Source organism: Azolla caroliniana, unplaced genomic scaffold, assembly GCF_043228905.1.
Source record: "Azolla caroliniana isolate FFs.n. ecotype wild unplaced genomic scaffold, voAzoCaro1.0.p SCAF_20, whole genome shotgun sequence".
Taxonomy (NCBI): Eukaryota; Viridiplantae; Streptophyta; class Polypodiopsida; order Salviniales; family Salviniaceae; genus Azolla; species Azolla caroliniana.
The window spans coordinates 7,705,838-7,722,694 of record NW_028230455.1 but is presented as its reverse complement, the minus strand read 5'-3'; the positions used below and the strand labels follow the sequence as shown (position 1 = coordinate 7,722,694).

Sequence of the window (16,857 nt, the reverse complement as noted above, 5' to 3'; positions counted from 1 at the left end):
GGAGGCGCGTTGGAAAGATAAGGATACGAGCTCCAACACCAAAGCGCTCCTTACCAAATCGGAACGCGGAAGACAAAGGAACTGTAGTTCCCAGAACCGGAAGATGTCGGGGACACGGTCAAAGTCAAGGGAGAGGCCTACTTGCTTCTATTGCGGCAAGCCGGGACACTTCCAGAAGAACTGTCGGCACTTCCAAAAAGACAAGGAAACCGACGGTACCGATTCGAAGCGGACACCGGACCAGAACGGCAAAGACTGGAGGGGGCTAGACCGGAAGGGAACGACGGCAATCGCGGAAAGTGAAGAAGAGTTGATGCTCATCACTGAGGAGAGTGATCTAAACCTTGCCAACGACGAGATGACCTGGGTGGTCACCTCCGGAGCGTCGTTACACCTTACCCCGGAGCGTCGTTACATCCTACTCAGCCAGTGATCACGGTTGTGTTCAGATGGGGAATGAAGGTACATGCCGAATTGTCGGCAAAGGAGATGTGTGGCTGACAACACCAACCGGATGCAAGTTGCTGCTGAAGGATGTCTGACACGTTCCGGAGGTTTGTCTGAACCTGATATCAGCCGGTCGGCTAGATGATGAAGGCTACACAGGTAGCATCTGGAACGGTGTTATGAAGTTTAGCAAAGGGAGCCTGATTGTGGCTCGGGCCCGAAAGGTCAACACGTTGTACCTGATGAATGCCCGGGTATGTCCGGAGGAAGTGAACGTGGCATCCGACATTGCTGGTGAGTTGTGGCACAAGAGGCTGTGTCACATGGGCGAGAAGGGGATGAAGAGGCTTGCAGAAGACAACCTCATTCCAGTGAAGAACGTGCACTTGGAGAAGTGCACTGACTATCTGGCCGGTAAACAAAACCGGACCTCCTTCCGATCGAGGCCACCGATGAGATGTAATGCACCACTGGAGTTGGTGCATACTGATGTATGTCAAGTGGACACGAAGTCACATGCCGGATCGCAGTACTTCGTGACGTTCATAGATGACCACAGCCGGAAGCTATGGGCCACACCGTTGAAGACGAAGGATCAAGTGTTATCCGTCTTCAAAGAGCTCCACATGAGAGTGGAAAGAGAAACCGGCCGAAAGCTGAAGGCGGTTCGAGCAGATAATGGAGGTGAATACCGGGGGCAGTTCGAGGAGTACTATCGCTCGAAGGGAATCCGGCTCGAATTTACTGTGCCGAAGACGCCAGAACTAAACGGGCTGGCCGAGAGGATGAACCCGACCATAATGGAGAGGGTCCGGAGTATGATGGCGCATGCAAAACTACCCAAGAAGTTTTGGATTGAGGCACTGTCGACAACAACATATGTGATAAACAGTACCCTTGGACAAAGACACGCCACAGAGAGTCTGTACCGGTAAGGAAGTGTCCTACCGGCATCTGAAGGTATTCGGGTGTCTTGCGTATGTGCATGTAGCTAAGGACTGGAGAGGAAAACTAGATCCGAAGACCCGGCCATGCATATTCCTCGGTTACGGCGACGATGAGTTCGGTTACCAAGTGTGGGACCTAGTCGACAAGAAGGTATTCCAGAGTCGAGATATTATCTTCATGGAGGACAAGACGCTCGCCGACTGGGAGTCGGAGAAGAAGATAATGAACTTTGAGTCGACCGGTAAGGATCGATTCTATGATAAGCAGACCCAACCAACAAGAGACCGGTTAGCACTCGAGGAACTAGCCGGTTACGGTGAGGATACCAAACCGGCAGAAGAAGAAGTAGAGGAAGCTGAAACCGGAACCGGCCAAGACCTCGAATTGGATTCGGATGAAGAGCAAGTGGAGGAGCCGGATACCAAAGCCCAGAGACGGAGATATCCTCTCAGAGAGAGAAGGGCCCCCCAGAGATTTCCGGATGCAAAGCATGTGCTGCTAACCGATGAGGGGGAGCCGGAAAGCTTCGAAGAAGCGAAGGATGACACCCACAGCCGCAAATGGTTAAGTGCCATGCAGGATGAGATGGATTCCCTGCATGAGAACCATACATACGAATTGGTGGAGTTGTCGAAGGGAAAGCGGGCACTCCGAAATAAGTGGGTGTACAAGTTGAAACTGGGAGATGCCGTCAACCCCCCGAGATACAAAGCCAGGATCGTGGTGAAGGGGTTCCAGCAGAAGAAGGGCGTGGACTTCGACAAGATATTTGCCCCGGTAGTAAAGATGACCTCCATCCGGACAGTGCTGAGTATAGCGGCAAGCATGGACCTCGAGGTAGAGCAGCTGGACGTGAAGACGACATTCCTTCACGGTGACCTCGAAGAGGAGATTTACATGCAGCGACCGGAAGGATTCGTGGAGAAATGGAAGGAGCACCTGGTATGCCGGTTGAAGAAGAGCATGTACGGACTGAAGCAGGCTCCCCGACAATGGTACCGGAAGTTCGACTCCTTCATGACCGATCAAGGGTACCACAAGACGCAGGCCGATCACTGTGTGTTTGTGAAGAAGTTCGAAGGAGGCGACTTCCTGATACTCCTTCTGTACGTGGACGACATGTTGATCGTCGAACGGACCAACCCAAAATACGGATGCTGAAGAAGGCTCTCAACCGGACCTTCTCAATGAAAGACTTGGGTCTGGCAAGACAGATGTTGGGGATTCATATCATCCAGAACCGGCCAACGAAGCAATTGTGGTTGTCATAGGAGAAGTACGTGACAAAGGTGCTTCAGCGGTTCACATGTTAGATGCGAAACTGGTCGGATCGACACTTCCGGCAAACTGCAGGTTATCCAGTAAGCAAAGCCCGAAGACGAAAGCAGAGAAGGTGGATATGATGAAGGTTCCATATGCCTCTGCCATCGGGAGCTTAATGTACGCAATGGTGTGTACCCGACCGAATATAGGATACGCAGTCGGAGTGGTGAGCCGGTTTATGAGCAATCCCGGCAAGGAGCACTGGAACGCGGTCAAATGGATACTCCGGTACTTGAAGGGCACTTCAAATATGTGTCTCCGATTCGGCTCCAGAAAACCTCAACTTGACGGTTTTACCGATTCGAACATGTCAACTGATGTGGATACCAGCCGGTCTACATCTGGGTATGTAATGACATATGCAGGGGGAGCTATTTCGTGGTAGTCGAGGCTGCAGAAGACGGTTGCGTTGTCAACCACGGGGGCAGAGTACATGGCAGTTGTGGAAGCCGGCAAGGAAATATTATGGATGAAGGACTTCATCGAAGAGCTCGGTATCCGGCAAGATGAATACCGGCTCTATTGTGAAAGTCAAAGTGCCATCTACCTTGCTAAGAATGCGGCCTACCATTCCCGGACGAACCATATCCAGCATAGGTATCACTGGATCCGAGAAAGAGTAGATGACCAGGAGTTTGCGCTGATGAAGATCCACACGGCCGAGAACGGATCAGATATGCTAACCAAAGTACTAACACCTGACAAGCTGGATGCATGTCGGAAGCGGGTTGGTCTAGTAAGACATCCCATGCCGGAGTGAAGGGGGAGTTTGTTAAGAAATAGGTCCCTCCAAATGGGAAGACCCTGTGAGAACCGGATGAGGAGTACCCGACAACGGAAGACCCGGTGAGAATCGGATGAGGGGTACCCGGAAACGGAAGACCCGGTGAGAACCGGATGAGGGGTACCCGGCAACGGAAGACCCGATGAGAACCGGATGAGGAGTACCCGGCTACGGAAGACCCGGTGAGAACCGGATGACGAGTACCCGACAAGAGCCGGATGGTGAAGACCCGGTGAGAACCGGATATAGAGTACCCAGCAACGGAAGACCCGGTGAGAAGTGCTCGTATGATGAGTGCCCGGCAAGCGCCGGATGATGCAAGCCCGGTGAGGAGTGCTCACCGAATGAAGGGACATATTCGTAAATATGTTTCTGAGAGTCCATCGGGGCCATATTTGTAAATAGTCGAAAAGTCATTTTAGTATAAATATGACTTAGGGCAAACTTAGTGGAATAAAAGGTTGTTGTCATTCTTGTTGGCACAAGAATAGAGCGCAACAGTGTACAGAGAGAGAGAGAGAGAGAGAGAGAGAGAGAGAGAGAGAGAGGAAGAGGTCGTTGCCTCTTTTGTAACCGTTGCCTGTGGCGAAGTTAACAAGCTCAAGGTCGTTGCCTCGGTGCTTTACCATTGTACATTGTGATATAGTGATAGTTTGCAGTCTGTGGGCTGCCGTGGTTTTTCCCTAGTTTGGGTTTTCCACATTAACATCCTGTGTACTCTTCTCTCCATTGTGTCGTGCCTTCATTCCCATTTTTCTGTGTTTGATTCTAAGCTTGGTTGTGGCCGAGCGTTGTTCATCGGGAGTGTGTAGTTCCTGTCACTCTCCACTATCACCCATTTTCACATAACCATGATCTCCGGCTATGTAAGTTGACAAATACTCTCTCGACGGAGTTATGTGGAACAATGCCCCGAAATCGATCACCCAAGTGCATTCTCACTTGCAAGATTTGTACTTGTCTATTCACAGATGAACAACAGTTCGTCATTGCTCGTAGCAATGGCAGAAGGGTTATTCTCATTAGGAATCTTCCTAGGTTCGACATTGTTTCCGACACCCTTGTCTTTTCTCATGTGTTGGGAGTCCTTTTGGAAGTTTCCAGGTTTACCATAGTAAAAGCACACTAGCTTACCTCTGGACTTCGATTTGGTTTGGGACTTTTCTCTCCTTGGTGGACTTCTTTGCCGATTCCTTCCTTTGTCTGAATGTTGTGTTACATTCGACTCCAACTGGGACAGGACTCCCTTGTCCTTCCTCCTTGCCTCCTCATTTAGGATGCTTGTCTTCACCGTCTGTAAAGACAAGTTCTCTTCTTGACAAGAGGTGCTAAGAGTAACCACTAGGTTCTCCTAGTTGTCTGGTAGTGTGCACATCAGCAAGAGGGCCTGCATTGCATCATCTAAGGGAAACTTGGTCGCAACAAGTTGATTTACATACCCCATGAACGTGTTGATGTGTTCGACGATGCTCTCACCGTCTCTGTATTTTGGCCTTACGATTTTTCTCATCAACGAGGTTTTATTGAGCACGTTCTTCCTCTCATACAGACCCGACAACTTCTGCCACATCTCGTGGGCATTCATGTCGTTCGCCACATGCTGAAGGATACTTATGTCCACGCATTGTCGGATGGTGGCCACTACCTTTCTATTTAGAAGTTTCCAATCTGACTCCAATACCCCCTTGGGTATATCTGCTTTGTCGACTAGCTCATACAGGTCTTTCACGATGAGAAGGTCTTCCATCTTTATCTTCCAATCTGCATAGTTCTGTGAGTTTAGAACTATCATACATGGGAAAATGCTCACACCTCCTTCCATGCTTGCACCTCGAGCTCTGATACCCATTTGTTGAGAAATCGTTCAGTCAAATCACAATAAACGAACTGTGTTGAAATACAAATCACAGATATGCCAGAAAAACAGGACAACAATGGTGCACAGAGATTTAACATGGAAACCCTAAAAAACGAGAGAAAACCACAAGAACAGAGCTTCACTATGTATAGTGGATATACAACACAGAGATTACAACACTTCCTCGAGTGTATCAGCCACCCAGGGCTCTTGGCGTCTACTGTTATGCACACAACTATGGCGTCGCTCTCACTCACTCTCTATCTCTCACCCTCACACGCTACTTCTGTTCTATACACACCTCGCATCTGTTTACCCTAGATGTATCTTTTTTTATACATCGTATGAACTATTTACAATTGTAGCCACTGCTACATATCATTACTATTATTATTACTATAACAATAATAATAATCTGTTTACATAATCGACTCCCTGTTTTCGACTCTTCGACTGTCGACTATTTCCGAACAATCGGTTCCTTCGACTCTTCGACTATCGGCTACTTCCGAACAGTTGGTTCCTCCCACTGGAGGGACATATTCCCAACATGTTGTTCATCCAAAAAGGTCTGGAAGGTCCAGTATGCATCTTGCTTTACGTGGATGATCTAGTCATCACCAGACCCAGACTCACTGAAATCATCTGAGTCAAGTCCCAACTAACGGATGCATTCAAAATGAAGGACCTGGGGGACCTTCATTACTTCCTCGAGATCGAAGTGATCCATACCCCCGACAGCATATTGCTTTCACAATGCCACTATGTGTTGAATATGTTGTTCAAGTTCAGAATGACAGATTGCCGACCAATCTCCACACCCCTAGACCGACTCCGGACCGGCCTACGATGAGAAACAGTTCCGACAAATTGTCAGAAGCCTCATATATCTTGCTATCACCTAACCTGACATTAGCTATCCATACGGGGTGATAAGTCAGTTTATGCAAAAGCTGACCGTGGAGCACCTTCAGTGCGCGCACCGAATACTTAGGTATGTAAACCGCACTAAGGATCGGGGATTGTTATACCAACACAATATAACCGAGAAGCTAGTCGATTATACAGATGTTGACTGGGTCGAAGATGTGTCGGATGGACGGTCAACATCCGGATTTATGTTTTCTCTTGGTAGCGCTTCTGTTGTGTGGAGCGTCACGAAGCAATTGACGGTGGCCCTATCAAGCATTGAGGCGGAGTACCGGGGCGCTACTATTGCCACCTATGAAGTCATTTGGCTTCGGTGGCTGTTGCAAGACCTCCGGATAGAAGTACCAACTCCGATCCCAATCTACTATGACAACATGAGTAGCATACAACTAGCCAAGAACCCCATGCCCCATGCTCAAACGAAGCACATAAAAGTGCATTATCACTTTATACGCGAGCGGGTCCTCAGCGGTGAAGTCAAACTCCGGTATGTTCGCACAGATAGGCAAGTTGTCGTCTTCATCAAGGCACTAGGAACCGACAAGTTGCAGCATTTTTCGGAGATGCTTGGTGTAAATTTAAACTCTAAGACTTTGTCTATGAGTAAGTGTACGAAATTAACCCCACAAGTTTGCGAACCTTTCATAGTTCTCAACTGTATTGTTTTATTTCCCTATTTGATTAATATTCTACTTGGCAAAATACATCAAAACACACTTCCTTCAAATAGTCATTGCAAGAGCTCAATGTTTTAAAATGGGGGAAGACAATACATGCATAACCATAACTAATCATGAGATAGGTTTTTTTGTACTTTCTCCCTGATCTTATGAGGAGTTCGTGTAGGTTAATTCTAGAAGGAACGAGGGTAAAAAAGAGGTATGATGTTTGAGCCTTGAACCCAAGGTCTTAAGAATTGGTAGTCTAAATAACTTAACGCTATGGTAAGGAGAATCATTATCATCTTTTGAGCTCAAATATGATCTAGAGAGAGAGAGAGAGAGAGAGAGAGAGAGAGAGAGAATTTTTCCGTGCTAAGGTGTTTCTTTGGCGTGTGATTGTTGGTGGGTTGCCTTTGGCGATGGCTTTAAAATGTAGAAATATTTCAAATGGGGCATGTTTTTTTTGCACGGTGGTTCAGGAAGATGGTAGACATAGGTTCATTATATGTCCGGTTGCTAAAGCCATTTGGGTTGTTATATCACAAATTTGGGCATCTATAACAGGCAATATTCCGTCACCTTTTAATTGGGTTTTTATTAATGATGATAAAGGCATGCCCACACCATCATATAAGGTTGTGTTTGACTACCTTAGGTATTGGGGGATGTGGTTTAATTGGACCATGAGAAATAGGTTCTTGTTTGATGGACTTCATGGGTTAACACAACAACTCTGTAGGATGAAAGGGAAGTTGAGTTCCGTTTTGACGGACTACATGGAGTGTAACAACAAGTTCATAGGTTTAAAGGATAATTGATTTGGTAAATTTTGCATCTAAAGTCTACGGACACCTCGTCCTTGGTTGGAATTCCATTTGTGTCATTTAGTATTGGAACACCTTAGAGAGTTAACCTTGCCATAAGAGCATGTCACTATTATACTAAGGATAGGCATGGGGTTTATTTTAATCATCATGTTGTTTTAATACATACAAACATTTGTGGAAAAAAATAGATTTCTTATTATCTCTTATGAGGTAAAAATATGTCGCATGTGGCAAAATTGTGATAACAAGTAGGTTCCGTAGTTGACGTGGAGATGCCCAAATACATAGCATGCAATGTAGCCCAAGTGGTCTATGGTGTAATAAAGAGGTGCAACCGTATTTGTACCCATGAGCTTGTGCCGAGAGCCAACTGTCTTACTCTAGTGCGACTACATATTATGCATTCTTCAAATTAGATAAGGCAAAGGTTGAGAATTAAAAGAAGGTGGAATTGGGTTCTTGAATAAGGCCAAAACTATATGTGTGTGTGTAGTCATCGTTGCAATCAAATCAGCCTTGTCCATAATAATGTCTTTTGTTATTCCTTTTAAACATTGTTGATCAATAGATGTGTGTGTGTGTGTGTGTGCACACTTTCTTTTTTCATATCTATGAATGCATGGAGGAGCTCCTGGTCACGGTCACGGAGTTGTTGACATGATCAACGTGGCTATGCACGGGTTATCCAAGCATAACATACATGCATATGTATAGAAAAGAATATAGATCTCATTCAATCATTCATCAATTTGCTTCAAGACAAACCTCTCTTTGTCTTTTTGTCTTGTCTTTGTCTTGGTGGTGTCCTATTTAGGCCATGATAATCATCAAGTAAACAATCAATCAAATCACACTCATCTCAATCTCAATCTCCTATTTATCTTATCTAATAATCTAAATAAGGAGAGCATTACCTATGCTTTTGGAGGGAGGAGGTATGAGTCAAAGTAGCTCTTCTCTTCTCACAATAAAGTGAGCAAGACAAAGAAAGAGAAATGCAAGAAGAAAGAAGAAAGAAGAAAGAAGAAAAAAGAGGAAGAGGAAGAGGAGACTATTTTTTAATAGAATAAACAAGCAAAAAGAGAGAGAGTATATATCTATATATGTATGTATGTATGCATATATATATACATATATGTATGTATGTATGCATATATATATATATACATATATGTATGTATGTATATGTATGTATACATAAGTATATATCTATGTATAAGACTGTATATGTATGTATTATACATACATGATACATGCATATATATATATATATGTATGCATATACTATATGTATGTATGTATGTATATACATATATATATATATAATAAATATGTAAATAAATGAAGGAAGAGAGAGAGAGAGAGAGAAATTCAATGAATAAAAAGAAACTGCTCTCTTTGCTAGCTTTTGCACTCCCCTGTTCTCTCTCTCTCTCTCTCTCTCTCTCTCTCTCTCTCTCTCTCTCTCTCTCTCTCTCCCTCTCTGTGTCTGTCTGTCTGTCTCACCAATTCTTCCTCATCTGCTCTGGATTCTGCTCATAATCTGATCTGATCTGATCTGAATCTGATCTGATCATCATCGTCTGGGGTATGTATCTCATCAACTGATCCAAAACCATGAATCTTTCATGGTTCCTTGCCTCCTGCTTTTCTAACCTCTCTCTAATTCTTCAGTTTTCTTTCTTGCGTTTATAAAAATTGCCCCTCCATATCCATCTCCATCTCCATCTTGGTCTTCCTCTGCATGTAATTTAAGTCCCCCCCCCCTCCCCCTTCTCCTCCCCTTCCTCTGCATGCACACACTACTCCATGGCCTTTGTGAAATTCACTGTAGGAATATCTCGGATGCAGATCTCATGGAAGAGAAATCTCAGACACAAGCTCACGAAAGAAAATTGGGAGGAAATTCGTCCCCAAATTCTGCATTTTTGGTTGGATCAGTTTAGTGATTCTTGTTTCTCGGGGGGTTTGGCCTGCATGCTCTGTAAATTTAGAACCTTGAAAAGACTTTAGTGTGTTAGACGCTGATCAGTCATGAAGATCAGTCAGATCTTGATCTCTCTCTCTTTCTCTTTCTCTCCTTTCTTCGTGTCTGTATGTGTATTCCCCCCATCTTGGTTGGCTTTACTGTGTTTCATTCTTGAGATTATGCATCAGTCTGATCGTTATTGAGCGAGCGAGCGAGAGAGAGAGAATTGATGAAAATTTGACCAGATTGTGGAAGCGTGACGGTCTACAGGGAGATTCAGAGCGAGACATACAGGAAAAAGTACGAGTTATAGAGAGGGGGAATCAATGGAAACCTGATCTGACTGTTAAGAGTATTCTACAGTCTACGGAGAGACTCAAGAGACATTAAGAGTGAGACATAAAGAGAAACTTAGAGAGAGAGAGAGAGAGAGAATAAAGAGACGTAGAGAGAGAGAGGTAGAGATAAAGACAGAGAAGGGGGGGGGGGGATAGAGATAGATAGATTAGTAATGTATGTATGTATGTGTCTGAGGAGGTGGGAGATCGAGAATACAATCAATCAATGGGATACGATCTCTGCGAGACAAGTGTAAGGGAGAGAGCCAAGGGTTTAGGGTTTAGGGTTTAGGGTTTATGACTCTTGAATCTACATTTTAACCACTTAGACAACAGCTCAGAGACTCTGTGAGAGAGAGAAAGAGAGAGTGAGTGAGTGTGTGAGAGAGAGAGAGCATTCTGTTCTGTCTATGTTTCTGTTTAGGTGGTTGTGTGAGCAGCTATGCAGCTAGGCGGAGGAGGAGGAGGAGGTGTCTGTCTCTCTTCAAGCAAGGTCTGTTTTACTCCAGGATCCTATCTGGGTGCTGATGCTAGACGCCTTACTCGACGATCTATCCCCTGCAAAGCTTCCATATTAACTTCATCCTCCTCGTCTTCTTCTTCTTCTTCTTCCGCCTCCGCCGCCTCCTCCTCCTCCTCCTCCTGTTTTTCTTCTTCTTCTTACATGGGACAAAGCCTTGGGATGGACCTCACCAGAATGTCAGAAGGGTTTGTTCGGAGATCCAGGCATTTGTACATCCGAGCTAATGCAGCCGGTTTGTTTCCTTTCAATTCATAGCTCTTTTTGGGATTTTTAGGCTTTTATGATGTTATGGCCTCAGTGGAATTATGGAGTAATACGTATGTGTCTATACTGTGCATGTAATTAGGTGGGTTTATGTGCACATATTAACAAATGTATGGAGGTGTATTAGGTATATTTATGGCTCATGCATGGGGATGTGTCTTTTTGTATATGCTTCGTATGCATGGGAGTGTGTTTGTGTGTATATGCGTTGTATGCATGGGGGTGAATTTTTGTGTATGTACATACTTTGAATGAATGGGCTGTGAATTTTTGTGTATGTACTTTCAATGAATGGGGGTGTGTTTTATGTGTATGGTAGTTATAGATGGCCAATTTTTTGTTACAGAGGATGATATTGCAGCGTCCAAGTCTGCACCTGGTTCTCAAGGCACTGTCCTTCCATATGTTGCTATTTCTTGCTTGGGTGCAATCCTATTCGGTTATCACCTCGGGTATGTATTCTTTTAAAAAAGAAGAGGGGTATTGTTTCCATGTTGAAAAAAAGGCAGTGCATAATTGGATGGATACACATAGGGGAATTTATTGCAAAATGATTATTCCACAAGGGTTTTTGTTTTTAATCCTCAAATAAGGAATTATAAGTAATATTCACATCTCAAATTAAGCTGAATATTGTAATTTTCGAAACCAGAGCCAAGTTTGTATACACCTGACAAGTTTATTTGGTCTGAATTCCAGAGTTGTCAATGGAGCTTTGGAGTACCTTGCTAGTGATCTTGGCATTGCTACAAATGCAGTTCTCAAGGGTATATTATATTTTATGCTGCGAGATGTATCGTTTCAATCATGATGGTTTAAATTGCTCATATGCTGCTTGCTATTTTCTCTTTTCGTTGTTTTCCTATATAGGTTGGGTTGTCAGCTCAACACTAGCCGGAGCAACAATAGGTTCTTTTACTGGTGGGGTTCTAGCTGATAAGTTTGGTTGTACTCGTACTTTCCAACTGGATGCCATTCCATTGATTATCGGTGCTATTTTAAGGTGAAATACCTACTCATTTACATAATGAACTAGATGAATAAAACCTGGCGCTTAGGGGTTTCAAAGTGTTTGCATGCTTTATCTGTTACTGCATGATAACTTTATTTTAGTACTTTTCCTGGAAGTCTCATATAGTTGCATTATCCTTGCTACCTTGGTTTTCTTTCTATTAGTTGATGATTGGACTTAGGGTAGTCTTTCTTAAAATTGTGCTTTAAAAGGAAGGAGGGATGAATTCAAAATGACATGAACATAGGGGAGAAACCACGAAAATACCCTTCACTTCTTGGATATTTAAAAAACAGAATGCATTCAAAAGAACCAAAATCCTCTGTAGTATGAAACTTACTGCTACAGGTGGGGGTATTCTGGTAAACATTCAAAAAATTAGAGGTATTCTGGAGCTCTCCCTGGGAATATATCAGGATTTCCTAACTCATTTTTGTATGTCGTTTCTTTCCTGAACAGTGCCACCTCACAGGGTATACAAGCCATGATCATTGGGAGATTTCTTGTTGGACTAGGCATAGGGATCTCATCAGCTCTTGTGCCACTGTACATCTCCGAGGTTTATAAACACTGCTCATCTGAATAAGTATTTTTCAGTGTGTTTTGTTCCTACTGTGAAGTTTCTTCTTGTGTGATCTCTTAATGTACCGTATGCTTTTTCTATTGTTTCCCTTGTGTAGATTTCACCTACCGAAATCCGCGGTGCATTGGGCTCTGTCAATCAACTTTCCATATGTATTGGTATCTTGGTTGCATTGGTAGCTGGCCTACCGTTGGCAGGCAACCCTATCTGGTATGTGAATTCAAAATTAGTGTTGTCTCCCCAATGCTTTCTTTAGGTTTCTCCTACTAGAGAACATTGATTACTTTAAAACATGACTTCTAGGTGGCGTACCATGTTTTGGGCAGCAGTTGTTCCTGCTGCTTTACTAGGGTTTGGTATGTTTTTTGCTCCGGAAAGCCCAAGATGGCTATTCAAGGTTGGTGGATGTGAGGAATACTTCATGATATATGATATATGTGAGGGATAAATACCAAAATACTGCTAACTTTTTGGTATTTACCTGAATATCCCTGAGTTTTGAAAAATTACCAGAATACCCTTCTGTATGAGTTAATTTTGTACTAAAGATGAGTAATGTGGAAACTGGAGCGTATTATTTAAATAAACCAAATGTTTAAGTGGTATTTTGTTGGTTTTCCCTGTATAATATATTATGTATTGAGTGAACAATCAGACTGATTATATTTTTTTTGGGTGCATATGTAGCAAGGGAAAATTGCTGAGACTGAAAATGCAATAAAAACCCTCTGGGGAAAAGGTAAAGTGGAGAGTACTATGGCAAGTCTGAGAGCAGGGAGTTCTGAGTCTGGAGGCGAAGATGCCAGTTGGGGAGACCTTTTTAGTCGACGTTATCTCAAAGGTATTCACTCCGTAAAATCACATATGGAATATGCTTTTTCTTTTTGTTCTGAATTGATTCTAGTTGTGTTGAGGTTCAATTTTTAATTTTTTTTGTATCTAAGTTGTAATATACTTCTCAAAAAAATTTAATATGCTTTGTGATGTTTTTGTGGGCATTAGTATTGTTTTTGTTCTCAATTGATGCTACCTGTGTTCATATCTGCATGTCAATAAAAGGCTGCTATTATTGTGGTATCTTTGTGAAGAGTAGTATTTTTTATTTTGAATTGAATGAATTTATTCAAGGCCTGCCTAAATTCATGCTTAAAATTTTACTTCTCTCTTGAACTTGTAATATGCTTGAGTGGTGTTTTTTTTGTTCTAAGTTAATGCTCCTTGTGTCCGACTTCACATTTTTACTTCATTGAGAGGTTGTAGTATGATTTCTCTTGTGTTTGTGGACAGTGACTTCGTTTATGTTCTGAATTGATGCTACTGATGTTGAAATTCACACTTAAGAAATTTGTAATTTTATTTTGTGTTATGTTGTGGACAGTGGTCACTATTGGTGCTGCTCTTTTCTTATTCCAGCAGTTTGCTGGAATAAACGCAGTGGTGTACTACTCAACAGCTGTTTTCCGCAGTGCTGGCATTACATCTGATGTGGCTGCAAGTGCTCTTGTTGGAACTGCAAATGTTCTCGGTAACAAATACATACTTTTTAATTTGTCAAGTAGATGACAAGTTTTGAAGTGGGAAAAAAACTGCCAAAAATAGAAAAAATCTTAGAAATGAAAAGAATTAGCTTTCAGATTTATTTTTTTTACCAAAGTTAATAACGATTTATGTTTAGTTTGTTGAAATCATTTTATGACAAATATCTATAGAATGTGACAATTAATAGAGAGAATTTTACTAGAAAAGGAGATGTATATATCATGAAACGCATTTTCTGATCAATTTTGTTTTGTGAGTTTATAGGTACCATTGTGGCCTCGTCTCTAATGGACAAACAAGGACGCAAGAAGCTGCTAATCACAAGCTTCTTAGGGATGGTGAGCCATCCATCATTTGTTTTCTCCCATGCCCCACCCCGTAAAAAGGGTTTAGTGACATTACTTTTCTCATACCTCTTGATCTATATCGCTTTTCCCATATTTGTTGATCTATATCTCTTTTGTCACTGTTAATGTATATCACTCGTTATTTATTGATCTAAATCTCTTCTTTTTTCATTTTTCAATGCAGGCATTGTCTATGTTGCTTCTTTCTGCAGGTCTTTCATGGCCTTCCTTGGCTCCTTATGCTGGCACTCTTGCCGTTGTGGGGACTGTTTCGTAAGTTCAACAACCTCGATTTTTTTATGGGGTGGGGGCGTGGGAGAAATCAAATTCCCTGTACTTTTTTGGATATTTACCTTAATACCCCGTTTTACAAAATTTACATCTATATAGGGGTATTTTCATAAGCTTTGAAGAAATTAGTGGTTTTCTTGCAAATGACCAAAAGTTACAAGTATTTCGGTGTTTTTCCCTTTGTTTTTTCTTGTTTTGCTGTAGTTAAAATGCATTATTTTGAAACTGAAATCAAGCCATATGTGCATATGGGCAGCTATATACTTGCCTTCTCTCTAGGTGCTGGTCCTGTGCCAGCCCTTCTTCTGCCTGAGATATTTGCCTCAAGAATACGTGCCAAGGCTGTTTCACTCTCAATGGGAATGCATTGGGTAAGTCATTTTGTGTTTCACTAATCTCATCCTAAGGGAATTATATACAGCTTTCTGTTTTTCATCATAAGAGGTTCAGTGGAAGATCACATCTGTAAGTGTAATAATGATGATACAAATGTATAAGTTAATTTTAGATCATTTGAAGTAGTAAGAAATGTGTTTTCATTAGCTTACATTTTGTCAATCTTTCTTAGATCAAAATTTGTGCTCAGAGATCTAGAACTTACCAAAGGTTTTTGTATTTTCAAAGACAGTTCATTATTCTAAAATATTTATATTTTGAAGTGTGGAATATTGCACGATACAAATCAATACTTTTAGATCATTTCTCTTTCAAATGTAATCTCTATCATATTGAGCAATTTTACAGAAACTCTTTTCACTTCCCCTAGGGAATATCTACTAAGTTCATTTTTTACATTATGCACATAGAAATGAGGTTTGGTGTGTAAGTTTGTTACTAGGTAGCATAGATGATAGTAGAGGCACCTCTTTTATTAGCTTATTCTGGATTCTACTTGGTAAAAGACTTCTTTAAATGGAGATGTGAGCTTTTTTAATTGGAAAAAAAACCTGACTTTTGTTTTTATTTCCCCAAATGCCCATGGTCAGCCAATCTCAAAAAAAGATATGTGCTAATCAAGCAAATATATGCCAATTTCATCCCCTTTTTCTTTTTTTCATTTGTTGACTAGGGTCATTTGGGGATGTAAAGAGACACTTGGTATCATTTTCTTTTAAGCAAAGAAATTACTCATGATTAATTGTTCTAAAATTTGTTTTGTCAGGTAACAAATTTCATAATCGGTCTATATTTTTTGAGTGCGGTGACCAAGTTTGGTGTAAGTAGAGTGTACCAAGGATTTGCTGCAGTTTGTCTGATTGCTGCTCTATACATTTCACAAAATGTGGTCGAAACAAAGGGACGATCCCTCGAAGACATTGAGTTGGAGCTAAGCCCCGCTGTGTGAGTCTCCTTCAACTGTTTAATGAGCGCATCATCACACAAATCCCTCAGTGTGAATCAATCTCAACTCAGTCATTTACAACAAAAGCATGGACATTTTTGAATATTTAAAAGATTTCAGCTGTAGTTGTGAAATTCTAACAAAAATAACAACGATAATAAAAATAACAGAAGTAATCACTAAATAATTTTCAACAATTCAAGGTGTATGATCTTTCTCTTTTTCCTTCTTGATTTTATCTCCTGAAAGAAGATTAGGTTGCTGATGTGAACAAATAAAAGGAATGTAATCTACATTAACTGTGTTTAGAAACACCTATCAAAGTTTTATGAAGAGTTCAATGAATCAACACAACAAAAGAGACTTAGTAAAAGGGTAGTAAATAGCTTCTTTTAGGCTTCTGCATGAAACAAATTATTGAGAGTAGTCATTGATAGGTGTTAACAATTCGTTTGCCGTCCATTTTTATGTATTTATGCTTATGGAGTATAACAAGAATTATGTTATGATTCATTCTTTAGCATATTATGTCCATGGGCCAATGAAAAATATGGTTGTATCTTTGGAAATAAAAATCTCATGAATAATGGAGGTTTTGCTACAAAATATGGTTGACATAAAAAAGAGGCACTTTGCAATTCATTTGGCCTTGGAAATGGTAAAATCTCTCAAGAATATTCTCTCGTGGGCTAGATGAAAGCGCATTTATTAGTATATTTTAGAACTTGTCTTTTCACAATGAAAAGCGTTCGCCCTCTTTGGCATCATGAATTTAATAAGGATGTTTTGTATCGAGACAACGTATCATCGGTTCAATCGAAAATCATGGCATCCAATTATTGCAATCATATTCATTACCCTAAATTTGGA

The 16,857-nt window shown here is 41.7% G+C and overlaps 1 protein-coding gene across 1 annotated transcript; it reads left to right on the top strand.

Moving 5' to 3' along the window:
• Positions 1-9,249: 9,249 nt before the first annotated feature.
• On the top strand, positions 9,250-16,184 carry PGLCT (plastidic GLC translocator). The gene is made up of 14 exons (XM_087335537.1): positions 9,250-9,367; positions 10,511-10,841; positions 11,220-11,325; positions 11,573-11,640; positions 11,744-11,876; positions 12,345-12,444; positions 12,566-12,678; positions 12,772-12,865; positions 13,156-13,309; positions 13,847-13,993; positions 14,272-14,345; positions 14,539-14,627; positions 14,902-15,016; positions 15,808-16,184. The coding sequence occupies exons 2-14, from the start codon at positions 10,529-10,531 to the stop codon at positions 15,988-15,990; spliced, it is 1,689 nt and encodes a 562-aa protein (XP_087191663.1). The 5' UTR covers positions 9,250-9,367; positions 10,511-10,528; the 3' UTR covers positions 15,991-16,184.
• Positions 16,185-16,857: the final 673 nt, after the last annotated feature.